Consider the following 16,771-nt stretch of genomic DNA (forward strand, 5'->3'; position numbering starts at 1 on the left):
AGGAATAACTCTGTTGACAACTACACTACATTTTTATCTGCGGACTGAACACATGAAGCCGCATTCTACTGAAACAGATCACTGGTCCATCAAAGTCAGCATTGTCTACTCAGACTGGCAGCAGCTCTCCAGGATCTCAGGCAAAGGCCTTTCACATCACCTACTACCTCATCCATTCAACTGGAGATGCTGGGGACTGAACCAGGGACCTTCTGCACGGCATGAAGATGCTCTACCACTGCGCCACCATCCCTCCCTGTGTAAAGTGAGAGCTTCACACTTAAATGTTCTGTTACTGGCCTAACAACTTCTATTTATGGTTTGACTTTTTGCCTGGGAGTTCTTAAATAAGCTTGCTCTTGGTTACACAGGTCACCTCAGGGCACTTCTGCATCAGAAATGTGAGTAGAAAATTAAAAAGAAATAATTTTGCTTCACTTTACCTGGCGGCAACTATCCTTGCCTTCTACAGAAAAGCAGTTACTGTCAGATTACGTAATGTGCTACAGCTTTAACCAAAGTGTGTGTGTGTGTATCTGTGCACGGGTGTGTGTGTGCTGATGCTCCCCAGAGTTCCTCTGGGATCATAGCACAAGTCAACATGAGGTTTTGCAGCCCCTGGAGGGACTGCTGGTAGGCCCAGGTCTGCTCCCTTCTACAGCATTGCCAGATACAAGGGAAGGAGATACAAAGGAAGGAGGGCAAAGAACAAATCAGTCTTCAGACAAGCTTCCAGGGGGAAAGGTTAAGCTTCCACAAATAATCTTCAAGACTGAAATTCATAATTTTATTACGCTCACATGCATGCACACAAGTTTTGTTTTCCATTCCACCCCATGCTGTCAGTATGCCCTGGCTAAAAATTCCAAATAAGCAAACAGCTAAATGTTACAGCAGGGATCCTTAATTAGGCAGAAAGAGAGAATAAAAAGTGCCAAAGAGCACTTCAAACAATCATTTGGAATAATCAAGAGTCGAGACTCGAACAAGCAATGAACACACGCTTTCGAGCACGTTACTCACTCATGAGACACGTAAAGGAAAGAAAAAGGCAGCTCTTTCAATAAAGTATACAGCAGCAGAGTCCTTTTTTTCGGGCATCAGCTGAAGAAGGAAAGCCGTCTATTAAGCATCTGATCAAAGAGTGCAGCTAGCGCAGGGAGACTCATAAGACTTAAAGGCCAAGAAGTGGGCATCCAGGATCTTCCCTAGCAGCTATTCTAGGACAAAAAGGTGGTTCTCATATAAGGTAGCCTCATGGATGCATTAAAAGGTGAACCTCAGGCCCTCAATATTGCCAAGTCGTCTAGAACAGAATAGTGGTTTAAGACCACACACTGCTAAACAACTACTGTCATACAAGTGCTTCAAAATACATAGGATTGCACACTAAAAGGTTAACATTAAAATTCTACACCTTAGCAAGCTACTTTCTACATCTTGAAACCTGGATTCTACAGCCAACGCAAATCATGCATAATTTCTCCCGCAATGCATAATTTATTCTGCCATTTTTTAAAATTATTTTGCATAATTGATTTTGTTTTCCTTAGTCATGACAAGGGGCAATCAGCACTGCAGGGTACTTAAAGTTCATCCCCCTAAACCACCACCCCCACCTGCTTCTGAGATTTTAGCAACCCACTGCCCACATGTGCTTGAGCACAGAAACTTGCTTTTTAAAAAAATATAAGACAATTTTTTTCCAGGAAACTGAATTCGGCACCATCAAGCATAAGCATTGCATTACATTTATAGAGCCCCTAAAAGTGATCAAAGCAGTGTACAAACAAGTCCTGCAGCACTTCTGCAGTCCCCATGTTACTACTGCATGCAAACAGCCCTGCCAGAAGCAGTTATCAAAGGAGACTGAGAAAACCCTGAGAAAAGAGCTGGAGAAACTTGCTTGGGTGTACGGTCTGAGGGTAAGCAAACAAGGGAGCAGGAGAAGGCATTATCAGCTGCTCCTACGCTCCTTAACACATAAGGTCGTGGTGGCACAACTGAGTCAGTTTGAGAAGGGAGGACCCTTCAACTTCATGCAGCTTGTTCACATGTTTTTAGGGAAGGAAGTTAGAGGACCTAACTGGAAGAGTCAACTATTCCAAAAATTGGGCAGTGTTCCTGCCTCCCTGCGAATTTTGCCCCCTCGAGATCTTTCACCCTCCACTGTCCCCCGAAGTCTCTTACCTTTGAGATCTGACAGCCCTCCACCTCCCACTCTGCTTCCCTCTCAGTGATATTCCCCTGGTTCAAAAAATAAATAAACAAAGCACCTGATCTTGACCCATGTTTGGTCTAACAGCAGTACAGACCAACTAAGAGAAGCTAACCTCTGGAGCATAAAAACAAGCAACCCATTCACACCCAAATAAACACACAAAGTTGCCTTGTAGTGAATTAGGTCATTGGTCCAACAAGGTAAATACTGTCTACTCAAGACTAGCAGCAGCTCTCCAAGGTCCCAGGCAGAGATTTTTCATATATAACTGGATCCTTTTCATTGGAGATAGCAGGAATTGAATCTGGGACTTTCTGCATGCATTAGCACTGAGTCATGGTCTGCTCACTCCATGGGACAAACTGGGAAGAGTATTAAAGGGACCTGGCCTCCCACCCACCCCTAAAACACAACAGGATAACTGCCTGGAACTTGAAAAGTCCAGATTTCAGTATTCTAACAGATGCCACACTGTTGTTCAGTGGTTATAGATTCAGGTAGGGTAGCTGTGTGTTTGAGTCCAGTGGCACCTTTAAGACCAACAAAGTTTTATTCATGCTGTTTTCGTGTGCATGCGCACTTCCTCAGATACAGAGACTAAGGCTAGGGACACCCAGGTATAAATCCCTACCTCATCATCCCTGATGTTCACTGGGTGACCTTGAACCAGGCAGTGTCTCTCAGCCTAATCTACTATACAGGACTGTTGTGAGTATCGAATGTGAAAGGAGGTTCTTGAACATTGCCTTGAATTCCTTGCGAGAAGGGCAGGATTTTCAGAATCCAATAACTGTGAATTTACATTAGTTGTACACACTAAAGAAACTTGGTCCAATACCAACCTGTGTCCAGATTATGAAACCATATATAATTTTAATTCCTATGTCAAAAGACTTATGGAGGGGGACAAGGAGTCAGCAGGCAGAGGTATGATAAGTAACCCATGTGGTCATGTGAAAAGGCACGATCTGAGAAGCAAATATTTTGATCCCTGGCCACCTTCCTTTGCAGTTTTATCAGAGTTACCTGGTGTATCTGATAGTGGAAGAGGAATAAAAGGATCAGGAACAGCCAGAAGTGGTGGGCTAGAGTCCAGAATATCTTTTGTTTTTTCAGCTGGAGAAGCAGCAACGGACATATTAGAAAGAATGGAAGGAAAGGAAGGAAGGACAGGGAAAGCGAGAGAAAGAGAAAGTCAAGCAGAGCCCAAGAGACCAAGCGCACTTTTAAAAAAGTAGTTTAAGTGCATTCCGTGTCTGGGCGTACCAGTATGCTACACTTCCTCTCCCACAAACCATGCTGCAAGTTATTTTGTCCCCAACAAAATGACAAAAACAAAACAAAATTCAAGAGCCACCAAAAAGAATTTTATGAATTCTTCCAAGGTAGCTGCAAGCCCTGAGAAGAGAAATCCAAGGATATCAAAGCTACTACACCCCCTCCAATCTCAACTCTTTGCATAAGTCTGTCTTAAGGAAAAAGAGGTTAATGTATCTACAGCTATGCTTTTTTAAAATGTGGGTAAGGTGCGCCTTGGTGCTTAGTCATGCCGGCCACATGACCACGGAAATGTCTTTGGACAGCGCTGGCTCTTCGGCTTTTAAACGGAGATGAGCACCGCAACCCTAGAGTTGGATTCAACCGGCTTTCGAGCAAGGGAACCTTTACCTTTTTAAGGTGCTTAGTCTGTGGCACAAAGCCACACTTTGATGATAATATCTAGAAGACTGTCCTGCACACACAGTGAGTATCATTATATCTCAGAAAAAGAATCAAGTCCATTTCTAGGCTATAAAGCTTCCGAGAGTTAAAGCATGTGCCTTGTTGGCCTTTAAAGTGCTTAGGGACTTGATTCTTGCTATTCTACTGCAGACCAACATTGTCACCCACCCAAAACTATTTATTATATTTTAGCTCCACTTTTCAGCCCAAAAAACTGGTTCCTTAAAGTAACTTTTAGCAACTACCAGCCAACATGAATATCTTTAATGAAAGAAGAAGGGTATTCTCAAATAGAATATGACTGGACTAGACCTCTGTATATACTATGCATTATTTGTTTGCTGTATATATTACCTGCTTCCCACCACACTGTATTCTGCTTATGTAATACCATTTTCTATATTGATCCAGGTGAGTAGCCGTGTTGGTCTAAAGCGGCAGAACAAAGTTCGAGTCCAGTGGCACCTTTAAGACCAACAATGGTTTATTCAAGGCATACGCTTTCATGTGCACATGAAAGCTTATACCTTGAATAAACCTTTGTTGGTGTTAAAAGTGCCCCTGGACTCAAACGCTGTTCATTTTTTGCATTGTTCAACATATCATGTCTAATATCTTTTGCTTTCTTTCAAATTTCCGTAATCCCAGTCTGATTGCATTGCTTATTAAATGTCTCATCAAATTGAATACACTAAGTTGCACAGCGTAAAGAGTAAGATTTTTGGCTGCAGCTTCTGCTCCCTTAATGTCAGGTACATCATCCCCTACAACTGCTCTGAAATACAGATCAATATGCCTGATCTCTATTAGGAAGCAAACTGGGTGTCTCTCTCTCTCCTCTCCCACAAACCTGCTAAGTGGCCTTGCTGTTATCACTACTGCTCTCAGCCTAAGGCTGATAGTACATTGAGGAGCATGCGGGGAATGGCTCTCTGCTGGGTACATCACTGAGTGCAGATAACAGAGCAATCTCCAACCAGTAGCAGCAATCAGCTTGTGCACCATAACTGATCTTTCTACTGGACTATGTATCAGCAAAGGAATGCTACTTGGAGCCAAATTAAAAACCAAGAGTGCAGATTCAAAAGTCTGAAGAAAGGAAAAGGCATCCATTACCATTCTAGACCATTTCAAAAGGTGCAAGCAACAGACATTGTGGGTCATGGGGTGAACTTTCAAAACAACCTGTGCTGAAAAGGACTACTGACATGACATATACTAAGTACAACAAGCAGCAGCCTTGAAGTTCTCAAGGGGGAATGGTGAGCTGCAACAGGCCAAGCTAATGGCCTATGAAAAATTATATGCATGCATCCCAGAACATGTCCTAGGACCAGTGTTCCCTCTAAGCTGAGTTAGTGTGAGCTAGCTCACAGTTTTTTAGCCTCCGACTCACACATTTTTGTCTCAGTTCAGGAAGGAGGGCTCCAGAGCAAACTAATTTATGCAGTAGCCAAATGGCTCGCTCACAACTTTAACACCAGTCGCTCACAAAGTAGAATTTTTGCTCACAGGACTCCACAGCTTAGAGGGAACATTGCCTAGGACCAATGTTCCCTCTAAGCTGTGGACTCTTGTGAGCAAAAATTCTACTTTGTGAGCTACTGGCATTAAAGCTGTGAGCCAGCGATTTGGCTACTGCATAAATTAGTTTGCTCTGGAGCCCTGAGCGAAGACAAAAATGTGTGAGCTGGAGGCTAAAAAACTGTGAGGTAGCTCACACTAACTCAGCTTAGAGGGAACACTGTCTAGGACCCTCTGCAACGCACATGCATTCTGTGACAGAGTAGTACAGAATGTGTTCTCTGAGGGTAGAAATGTCAGAAAGTCTGGAGCAACTAAAATGCTATCTTGTGAAAACAGACTGGCCTGTTCATTTGGACCAGCAGAGTTCAATTAAGCATTGACCCCATAAGACTCCTTGAAGAACCAGGAAGTCTCACAACTTATTTTTTTTCCTAATATTGGATGAAGGGAATGTGTAAGCAAAAGCTTGTTCACTGTTCTTAAAGCCCATCCCTCTTCTGGGGTGGTCGCAATGTACAATAGGAATCTCCTGCAGCTGAAGGATTTGGCCCACTCAATAAAAACACAGCCATGCCTCTTAAGGTTAGAAAGGGTGATGTCTCTCTGGGAACACTGAGAATACTTGGCTTCTTTGACAGTTTGAGAAGGCATCCAAGCTTTAGGAGAACTGTATAGTTGGAATAAATATTACAAACAATGCCCAGGTTTTGTTTTCATTGGACAATTTTGCACTGAACCCCATTAACTCACATATAAACCATCTCCCAGACGTACCTGGTACGGATGCAAGAGAAGATGACCCAAATGCATCTGCTTGCGTTGCAGAAGGTGCTGGCTGAAAACCCGGTATCAGGTTCTCTGTGGAGCTGCAGAGCTTCTCTGGAAGTTTACCTGAAATTCCAAGGACCTAGTTTTAAATTGGATCTCAATGTCACATGACAGATACACAAGAGTACACACACATAAAAAAATAAAAATAAATACCCAACTGACTTTGCACAGTCCTACTATCTGTACTTAATTATAAACTCTGTTTTCCAGCAACAAGTTCTTTAAGGTCAAACAAACAGAATCTACATATTGCTTTTTCCACTGGTATTATAATGGAATTACTTTAGATTCTCAATGGAGGGGGGCAAGGGTTAAGGCATTTGAAATTACATACAAGTGGCTCAGTTTAAAGCCTCTAGAGGGCCAAAAGGTGGATACAAATCTGAAAAGAAATTCATATTGGTGCATTTGTAAAGAAGTGTAGAGAAATACAAGGAATACATATCTGTTAGTGATTCTTACTGTGACAGCTGGAAGTACAGGTATTCAGGTGTTTCTGGAGACCACAACACTTGTCTGTCATGGTACTTCCACTTTGGAAATGAAGCATCAAATACCAGCTATGAGCTTAGCATAAGGACATCTGCAAGATGTCTGCTCTCAACACAGGCACACATCTGGCCGTGGGGGGGCACGCCCATTTGGGGGAATACTCAATCAGAAAACACGTGTTGCTAGGCACTATCAGCAGTTACCATCCCATACTTAAGCAGCGATGTACCAGAAGTCCACATGGTAGCCCCGTTTTACATGCTACAGTGAACACATGTACTTGTGTACAACTGTTCGTGAGAAAGAGCCAATGTGTTCACTTTACAAATAAAACAATGGACCAGTACCTGGATAAATACGCCGTTTCATTCACACATTCTGCAGTACGTGTATTGAACATAATGTGATCATTACTAAATGCATATATACAGAAAATCAAGTGAACACTGTACACAGAATTAATGTACATTCACTGCAACTTGTTAACGGATCCAGTGCCAAGGTGAAGGGCCGAGGTGAGCACCCAGGTCGAACGTTCTGCTAAACCCCACAAATTCTAGTCTAATTTAAAGTTTTTCCCAGTTGAAATAACACACACGTACACATTTTTCAGAAAGAGTGGAATAAAATTGGCCACAACTTTATTGCTTACAGCTGTAGTGAGCCTTGGCACAGCATGGGGTAAGGATCCTGATCACTGACTGATCTACCCATCAGTCAATGCTCTGTTGGTCAGCTTGGGATGGCAGGTTTTGGATCCCACTAGGGCGGAAGCCCGGAGGTGGTCTCCCCTGCCACCTAAGCATGAGGGTAATTCTCCGGACATGCCCCCGGGCTGGGCATATCAGTCGCCCCTCACACTAAGACCCCTTAAATGGATCCCCACACTCAGGAAATGAGCACACAGGCTGTTTTTCCTGAGAGTGGATCCAGCTCCATACTGACACCGCCAAGATGCGACAAGAAAGCAAGTATACAGAACCGCATGCAACCCCTGCAAAATACCTAACTAAAGGGGTGGGAGGGTGGACCAAGCTGTCCATCAGCTAAAGATGGCGAGCTGAGGCAGCGTGGTGCCTTAAGTAGACATCAGGCACCCCTCCGCCTGGAGGGGAGGGGGATCCATGGCTGCTCCCTGCTCTCACCCTTCCCCGCAGATCCACAAACAGGACCTGGGTGGGCCCGGGTCCTGGCTTACAGAGCTTTTGAAGTCTTCCAGATGAGGAAAAAAACAACAGCACAACTAGCAAACATATTTTTGCTGCACTGCCAAAAGCAGCCCTGATGCATAACACTCTAGTTTATCAGATATAAGGGACTATCACACAGGATCAACAGAGCCACATTTTGCTCCACAGGAAGTTCTCTGGGCCTTCCTTTTGGCTCTGGGGAGAGAATGCTGAGCTACGGAGACCTTTTGTCCAATGTCACAGTGAGCTCTATGCTTTTTCAGAGTTATGCCTTGGCCATTATGGATAACAGACAACATTTTAACAATTCTACGTGCTCATTCATTCCACAGAACAGCTTGGAAGAGTTTTCTGGCTAGCATTTCCCGCTCAAAAAAACCCCCATAGTTACTCACTCCCCAAACTAACCATCGCTTAGTTTTGCAAAATCCTTGTTCAATAGCTCCTCTGCTGTGAGCTTGGAGAAGTTGTCATCATCAAAAGGATTCCAGGTGGAGACATCTGGAGGGTTGTAGACATTTTGTTGAGAGGTTCTGGGGGAACCAGAGGGTGTAGTTGAAGCAGACCTAGAGAAAGCCAATCCACAAGGAGATGGAAAAAATTAGCCATTTGCAAAATTGGAAATTGGTAGTAATGTTTTTTTAAAAAAAACCACCACTTCCAAAGTCACTGTGATGACTGCAGACATTGCAAGTTATGTGATCCTGGAGGATCCCATCAAGCTATTCAGTCCTGAAATTCAAGTACACAAATCCAGACTTTCAATATGAATCCCAGAAACAGCAACACTTATGGGAGACTGCACATAGGGTTAGCGTTATAGATGCAAATTTGGATGGGCAAAGTTCTATGTGGCTGGATCTGGCTTCCCTCATTTGAAGAAACCATGTTATTAAGCACTAATATTGTATCACACTACATCATCATGCATGTAGAAACAGAGAATTTATAACACAGGGTTCATCCTAAGTACTTCAGACATATTCATTCACATTAAAAAAAAGGCACAAAATCTACCGGCACCTTAAAGGAAACAGGGTTATTGTAGCAGAAATTATTCTGGACAATAAAGCTGTCTCCATCCACTGTTGGATACTGCACTATTACCACAGCAATCATTCACAACTGGTTTTTCCCAGCGTGGACAAGACAATCCATCTACAAATCACAGCAACAGCACAATATGCAATGACACGTAGATGCAGCCTAAATATTAGCCTTGAAAGTGCCCCAAGGCTGTGTTTCAACACAATTTCTCTTCAAGAAATTGACACCATGATAATTTGTTGATACCATGATAATTTCATCCACTAAAACACCATAAAGTTAAGGATGAGCAACTGGTGTCACAGGGGCCTTATGCAATCCTTACTAACTTCCCATCTGGCTCCTGGCATAACTCGTCATCTGAAGGTTCCCCCTGTTGACTGCATACCACAGCTGGTTTCTCACATGAACATACGAAGCTGCCTTATATACTGAATCACACCATGCATCCATCACAGACAGTACTGTCTGCTCAGACTGGCAGCAGTTTCAGTCTGGTCTTTTCTCGGGATTTCCCACTGGGGAGAAGGGGGTTAAATATATATTCACTTGTGCCACAGTGGTGTATACAGTTCCCTCCGCCTTCCCCCAATTTTATCGGGGGTGGGGGGGAGTGTTTGTCATTCTAAAACAATTCCCACCTTCTCTCTCCACCAGTCTCTCTCCTCCCGGCTCTGTTTTGATAAGCTTCTGTTACTGGATAAATATTCAAGTAAACTGTGCCCTTGAGATAGGGCAGGATATAAAAACCAAACTAAATAACTGTAAGCAAGTGAGTATAAAACAACATTAAATAACCATTAAAAATCATTTAATCATTAAACAGTCATTTATGAATTATTCTCAAGGTGACTTCCAGGAAGGGAGAATGGACTTTGAGGGGAACTCTCCACATACTTGGATTTATTGAGGCTGGCCTCAGCTGCCGCAGCCTGGAGAAGCTGAGTCGATTTGCTTGCCGGGACTCCAAAGACAGCGCTGTGTGTCACGTCACTCAGAATCCTCCTGTGTCCAGCTCGCTGAGTCTTGGGGGAGGAAGGGGGCGTGAGGGAGCCCACCTTCTGCCCTTGAACTGCCGAGGGAGGGGTAGCCGGGGGCTTTTGTTGACGCGGAGGTGCTTGCTTTGGGGAAGAAAAGAAAATCTGCCTGTAATGTTAAGTGGTTGTGGAACTTCTAAAGCTGCCACACTGAGTACCAGTGCCAGACTCTGGGTTGGATCTAGCGCTGCATCTCCATGGGCAAAAAGGGCATCTTTCTCAGCTTTCCCCACCTACAGCAGCCTGAAATGCCCCTAAAAAGCTGCTCCTGGGGAAGAAGGGACCCTGTTGCCCTGGACCCAGCCCTTTGAGAGGATGTGTGCTGTAGTGGCTAGAACATCAGGCCAGGACTGGGTAAATCCAGATTCAAGCCCTACTCAGTACGAAGCTCATTAGGTGACCTTGGAACAGCCACATTCTATCTTAGCTACCTCACAGGATTGTTGTGAGAATAAAATGGAGGAGGAGGAGGAACCACACATGCTATGACATCCTGAACTACTTGGAGGAATGGTGAGATAGGAAGGTAATACATGGAAAAATCATCTCTAAATTTATATAATATGTGCAGAAGGACAGCAATCCAGGGAAATTATTTCCTCCGTAGATGGTTTCCCTGTAGCCTTATTATATGCTAAAAACATGACTTCACATTTGGTGTATTTCTACTCCTAACCCAAGAAAATTCATCATTACAGAGTCACCCCCCCCCCAAAGAAGTGATCACAAGAGCCACATATTTAGACCTCTGACAGTTACCTTGATTTGTATACAGGCCACACATTGCAAGTTGACTTGGTCTACTGTAATGGCAAGATTCCCTCAACACCCTGAGCCTCTTCAGGCCAAAAAGAGCAGCAGCTTGAGCGTTGGTCAAAGGCAGACAAACCATCAGAGACACCGCAAACTAGCACAGAGGAGGGAAGAGGACCAAACCACATGGGCCCATAACGATGATGCCCGGCTGACTTTCTGGCATGCCAAGATCCATTACTATCACCTGCAGCCGCTGCTTGCAGCGGCAGCCTACTGCTCAAGTCCTCGCCACCACAGTCTTGTAGGAGATCACACAACCATGATATTTTTATATACTGGGTATATTTTTAAGCAGCGACTTCCCAACCCTGTGTACTTGGCTTCAGATGCCCAAAGAAGAGGAAGAGGGCAGGCTTGCAGGTTAACTCACAACTTATCCTTTGCTTCTCTTGTTTCAGACGTGGAAAATGTAAAGTGGAATCAACAGTCCTTCAGTTGAAGGGGAAAGTGCTTGAAAATGATCAAGCAGCAGCTGCAAGCATCACTGACAGAAATGAAGCTGCAAGATGAGAATAGTGCCTTCCTCGACAGGGCTGTTCAAAGGACAAGGATATCACTATCCTCTTATATTCTATTACCCTCTCTCCTGCTTTTATCTCACAACAACCCTGTGAGGTGGATTAAACAAGAGAGTGACTGGCCCAAGTTCACTCAGTAAGGGTGTGCAAAAAAGAAAACACACGGTATTTTTTGGGTTTGGGTATACTAGAACCGAAAAATATCAGTATTTCCCGGTATTCCCAAATTCCAATACCAGTATGGTATCCCCGAATTTTGGTAAATACCAGTATGGTATTTGGATTTGGTAAATCTTCAGTATTGCTGATTTTTTTCAGCTCCATTATACCCTATTACAGTCAATGGTCCTCATAGGGTATAATGGAGAATTGACCCAGGGGTATCTGGGGCTCTGTTTTTTGAGGTAGAGGCATCAAATTTGCAGCATATCTGCTGGTGCCTTGCCTCAAAAAAGCCCCAAGTTTCAAAAAGATTTAAAAAGATTGGACCAGGTGGTCCAGTGCTATGGGCCCCAGAAGAAGGTGCCCCCATCCTCCATTGTTTCCAATAGAGTGGGGAAAGAGAATGCAGTCCCTTTAAATGCCTTTTGCAAGCCATGCCTGAACTCAAAAGACATTTAAAGGGCTTGTGGTCCCTTTAAATGCCTTCTCCAAGCCATAGCTTCACCCAGAAAGTGTTTAAACAGACTGCAGTCCCTTTAAATGCCCTTTAATGCCAGCTGTCCAGCAGCCCCGAAAAATCCCAAATATTCTTGGGATATTTTGAGGATTGTTCGGGCTCGGCTGTATCGGATAGCCAGATAAATACCCAGCAGATATCCAGGTGAAAAAAATACCAGTGAAGTATTTTCCAGGATTTCCCCCGGTTCGAATAAACTAAACACACACCCCTATCACTCAGTGAGCTTCACAGCTATGGCCAAGAATTTGAGCCTAAGTCTGCTAGGCCCTGATCCTATGCTCTAGGTGCTACACAACACTGCCCCTCAATAATAACACTAAGATGCAAACATGACTGCAAACATGACTGGACAGTGCTATGGGAGTGCTAAGGGTTGGTACCCTTGTTTGGTAGCAACCAGTAGCACCACCTTTCCTCTAAGGCATTCAGGGTGAGTGACATGGGTTTCCCCCCTGGCAGTAACTATGAGGTACACTAGGCTGAAAGATGGCAACTGGCCCATAGTCAGAGTGAGCCTGACAGCCAGGTAGGGAGTTGAACCCCCTGATCTAATTTTTATTTATTTACTTCATTTCTAGCCAGTATCTATCACTGAGATTCAAGGCAGATTACAGAAAACAATGCAAACAGCATAAAACATCCAACAAACAATGCAATAGGACTAGGATTACAGAATCAGAAAACAATGCAAACAGAAGACTGTCTAAGGCATGACATACCATAAACAACATAGAAAGTGGATTATGAAAATATAAATAAGAGAGTGCAGTCAAAGAAAGCCGATACATGCAACAAACAGCCTATTCACTTCAAAAGGCACCCTATGCTGTCCCACTATACTGCAGTTCTTTTCCTTTTATCAAAAATGCCCCCCTGAACATTTCTGTTTTGTACATTCCATGGAACAACAGAAGTGTGGGCACCTTCCCGACTGCCTCCGGCAAGCCGTTGTCGCCACCACAGAGAGTGCCCTTGAACAGGCAAATGGCTGATCGTACACATTTATAGGGCAGCAATTTCAGAAGGCTTTGCTCAGATGGGAGAAGCTACCCTGACAAAGCAGAGAAGAGGCCCTCTTGCAGGTGTGTGAGTTCAAGGCCATCAAAGGCTTTGAAGGTGATAGCCAATACATTGGACTGAATCCAGCAACTGACTGGTAACAAATGATAATGAATGGAGTGCCTACAGAATGGGTGTGACAGACGTACTCCAGAAGCTCTGGATAGAAACTGAGCTGTGTGTTCAAATTATTATAAGCCACTGACAACGTCTCTTAAACCTGTGTGTGTGTATTTCTAGCCCTGTACTTCAAGCAGCACAAGAATACTGCAAGCACTGGCAGACATATAACGCAGGAGGAGGTGGTGAGCATTAACAGAGATAAACAAAAGTAAGCTCCTGATTTAAATTTGCCTCCTTGAGATGGTAAAGGAGATGGTGGGGGACAGGGAGGCTCTCTTATTTTCTCCTCCTTCGAGCAACTCTCTCCTCCAGATCTGTTTTTGAAACCAGATGGCGACTGATACACAAAGCTTTTTGGCATTAAAAGAGAAACTGTGCGGCAAAGAGAGCTGGATGCAAGTACAGTCTCAACTAGAATACATTTAATTTCATCTTCTGTTGGGTGCCTTCTTTTTTAAAAAAAAGCTTAAAAAGCTGCATTTCAGTTAAAAGGAAACAAAGAGGAATGATTACACTTGAATAGTAATAAAGTGCATGTTTGTGTGGGGGAGACGGATGTGAAATTTCATTTGCGGCTATGGGCAGTGATGGTAATGGGGGATCCTTGGCAAATTTCCATCCCTTTTATACTGTAGGCAGCTGTTTCACTTGGGGAAGGGAAAACCCTGCTTCTCCTTAAGTAAAGAGCCCTTGTTTGGGAGGAATGCATACATTATAGTAGCAAAATTCACCTAAAAAAAAAAAAGGAAATGAAAGCAAGTCTGCTTGAACGAGAATTCAACCTTCAAATTTTGCTCTAATCTGCTTGTCCAGATCCTGCATTCTGGAGAACAGGAACCAGAGGCCCAGGATCCAAAGAACCATAAAAGCCAAAGTAATTCTGATACCAAGACTCATGCAACAATGGCTGACGGAATCCCTGTTTCATTCCCAGGACTAGAAATTTCTTCCTTAGCTGGTAACAAACCTGATATAGTACACTACAATCCACCCAGCAGGAGGGTTTTGGAGTCAACAAACAAGGACAGGATATTTTCACAAATTAATCTAAAGCTCTCCAGTCTTCTTCCAACAAGCCCCTTAAAACTGAGAGCTGTGTTTCTAGGGGCTTGCAGATAAAACTAAAAGCACTCGGTTTTGCTGTGTTAGCCCTGTTAATAAGAAATACATTAACGTTTCTATCTTTTGGTGACATTTACAAGACTCTCCCTTGCAGTAGAAGAGAAGAGAGAGAAGAGATTGGATTTATACCCCACCCTTCACTACCCAAAGGTGTCTCAAAGTGGCTTACAGACACAACAGACACCCTGTGAGGTAGGTGGGGCTGAGAGAGCTCTTGACAGAAATGGCTCTTTTTAAAGAACAGCTCTTATCAGAACTACGGCTTGTCCAAGGTCATCCAGCCAGGTGCAAGTGGAGGAGTGGGAAATAAAACCCGGCTCTCCCAGATTAGAGTCCGCGCACTCAACCACTACACCAAACTGGCTACTAAACCCAATCCTTGTACCAGACATGCAGTGTTTCTGCAAAGGTTCAGTGCAAAGGCATGTAGGCAGATCTAGCTAAGGCAAGTTGAGGACACTCACGAAGCCTAAATATACTTTCCCCCCCCTGAACACAGAACAAATGATACAAGAACACCCTGGTCACGATCTGGGTTGCTTGCTGCAGACTATGAATTGGCCCTGCCAGTGTAACCATCTTAAAAAGAGGCCGTGCTTAGCAGATGCCTTCCCATTCATATTTGCATTTAGCCCTTCCTCCAAGGAGCTCAGGGAAGTTCTGGCTTTAGTGGTATGCACACTAAGAAGAGCTCGGAGCAACACACATGGCAGGACTACTCCAATCTACCTTCCCAACAGGATTAAGAGACAGTGACTTGTCAAGAGCACTGTGATGCATACTGCAGGTAACTGGGGGTAGAGAGTTATACCAACTCTGTTCTCTAGCACAGAGTGGGAATGTAGGCTCTCTGGTCCAGACCCACTACTCTACCCATGCTGGTTTTCCAAGCCAGCATCAGTTATTGGCTCAAGCTTAGAACAACTGCTGTTCCACCCACCCCCAAAAGGCTGTCAGCCAATAGTTTTTCAGGAGCCAGTATGATTCAATTCCAAAGTCCACCCTCAAAGCATCCAGTTCACCAACATGATAAAAGCAGAGGTCCACAGCTAAATTCAGCAGTGCTAAATCCAGCCCCAGGAGCCTTGCAACCCCCCCCCCACCATTACCTCCCCTAGATTAGAAGGAAGCAGCGGCTATGGTAGGAGAATTCACTGGCAACTTAACAGGACGTGGATGAAGGCACTAGATCAAAACTACACACTGTTTTTCAAGGAATGGCCTTCCAGAAAATCTGGTTCCTGATCAGGGTCAACGCATGAAAGGCACAGTATTACCAAGCAGCTTGATGATCCTTACCGGCTGATCCTGTGTAGAGGCTGGCTGTGTCACAGCTTGTTGAGCCTGTGGCAGGATCTGAGTTGGTTGCTTCTGCTGTACGGCTGCTGCTACAGCTGTCTTCTGCTGTACGGTGGCCTGCTGGGTCAGTAGCTGCTGCTGCTGTTGGATGTAGTTCTGCACTGGCGGCTGCTGCACTGTTGTGACCACTCCCTGCTGCACCACTGGGAACTGTGGTTTCACTGGCTGCTGAGGTGCCTGAGGCTTCGCTTGCACCTGCAATACCATCACAAAAATCCAAACACAGCTTTGCAATTGGTTGCAACCTTGCTTCGGCATGTTAAAATGCAACTAACTGCAACTATCTTTTCTTACCTTATTCAGCACCCATCCCAAGGCAACTCAAACACTGTGCTTTATGCCATCATTCTGTTATTTTATTATTTTATTAGGGATATTTCAAAAATACACAATTACACAGAATAGCTATTTTAATGAAAGTACATGTGGGCAAGTAGAGACTCGCATAAGTTTACAGATATAGGTTTGTGCTTTTCTTTACAGCAACTTCTTTGCATCCATTTCACTTGCTCATGTATTCTCCATTCATCTACTTCAGAAGCACCATTAATGTAGTCCCCTCCAGACCTACCCACCCCCCTCTGCTACCTGTTCCCTTCTTTGTGGCCAAGACAAAGGGACCTGTGGCTGGCAGGCATTAGCTAATCACACAGGGGCCTGTTGCGTGAACTGAGATCGAGTCAGCTGAGGCACAGCTTCTGGCTATGGGAAACTCAAAAGGGAGGGTTTTTTAGCCATTGAGAAAAATATGCTATAAAGCTTCAACAGCTGAGCCAATGAGTAGACAACATATTTCAGACAACACAAGGAACTGCTCTTACAACCAACAATTATAAAGCAACAAGACGGGGACCCGCGATACTCGCGGGGGGGAGAAGAGCTCCGTCTCCTCCATCCCCCCCCCCGCTCGATCTCACCGAGGAGGTGGCGGCGAGGCCGGTCCTCCCCCCCGCCCGGCTCCGAGGCGGAGGCGGCAGCGGAGAGGCCGTTCCTTTTCCCCCTCCTTTGCCGGGCTCGGCGGCGGC

At 44.5% G+C, this 16,771-nt stretch overlaps 1 protein-coding gene across 1 annotated transcript in view; it reads right to left on the reverse strand.

Moving 5' to 3' along the window:
- AAK1 (AP2 associated kinase 1) overlaps positions 1-16,771 on the reverse strand; it is an 83,681-nt gene that overhangs the window by 13,099 nt on the left and 53,811 nt on the right. The window contains exons 13-17 of the mRNA XM_015421146.1: positions 15,687-15,941; positions 9,928-10,151; positions 8,392-8,549; positions 6,245-6,361; positions 3,248-3,337 (exon numbers count right to left, since the gene is read on the reverse strand). Coding sequence (XP_015276632.1) covers positions 3,248-3,337; positions 6,245-6,361; positions 8,392-8,549; positions 9,928-10,151; positions 15,687-15,941 — 844 coding nt within the window. The remainder of the gene's footprint in view (positions 1-3,247; positions 3,338-6,244; positions 6,362-8,391; positions 8,550-9,927; positions 10,152-15,686; positions 15,942-16,771) is intronic.

This window comes from Gekko japonicus, unplaced genomic scaffold (genome assembly GCF_001447785.1).
Source record: "Gekko japonicus isolate JY-2015 unplaced genomic scaffold, Gekko_japonicus_V1.1 scaffold13, whole genome shotgun sequence".
Classification (NCBI taxonomy): Eukaryota; Metazoa; Chordata; class Lepidosauria; order Squamata; family Gekkonidae; genus Gekko; species Gekko japonicus.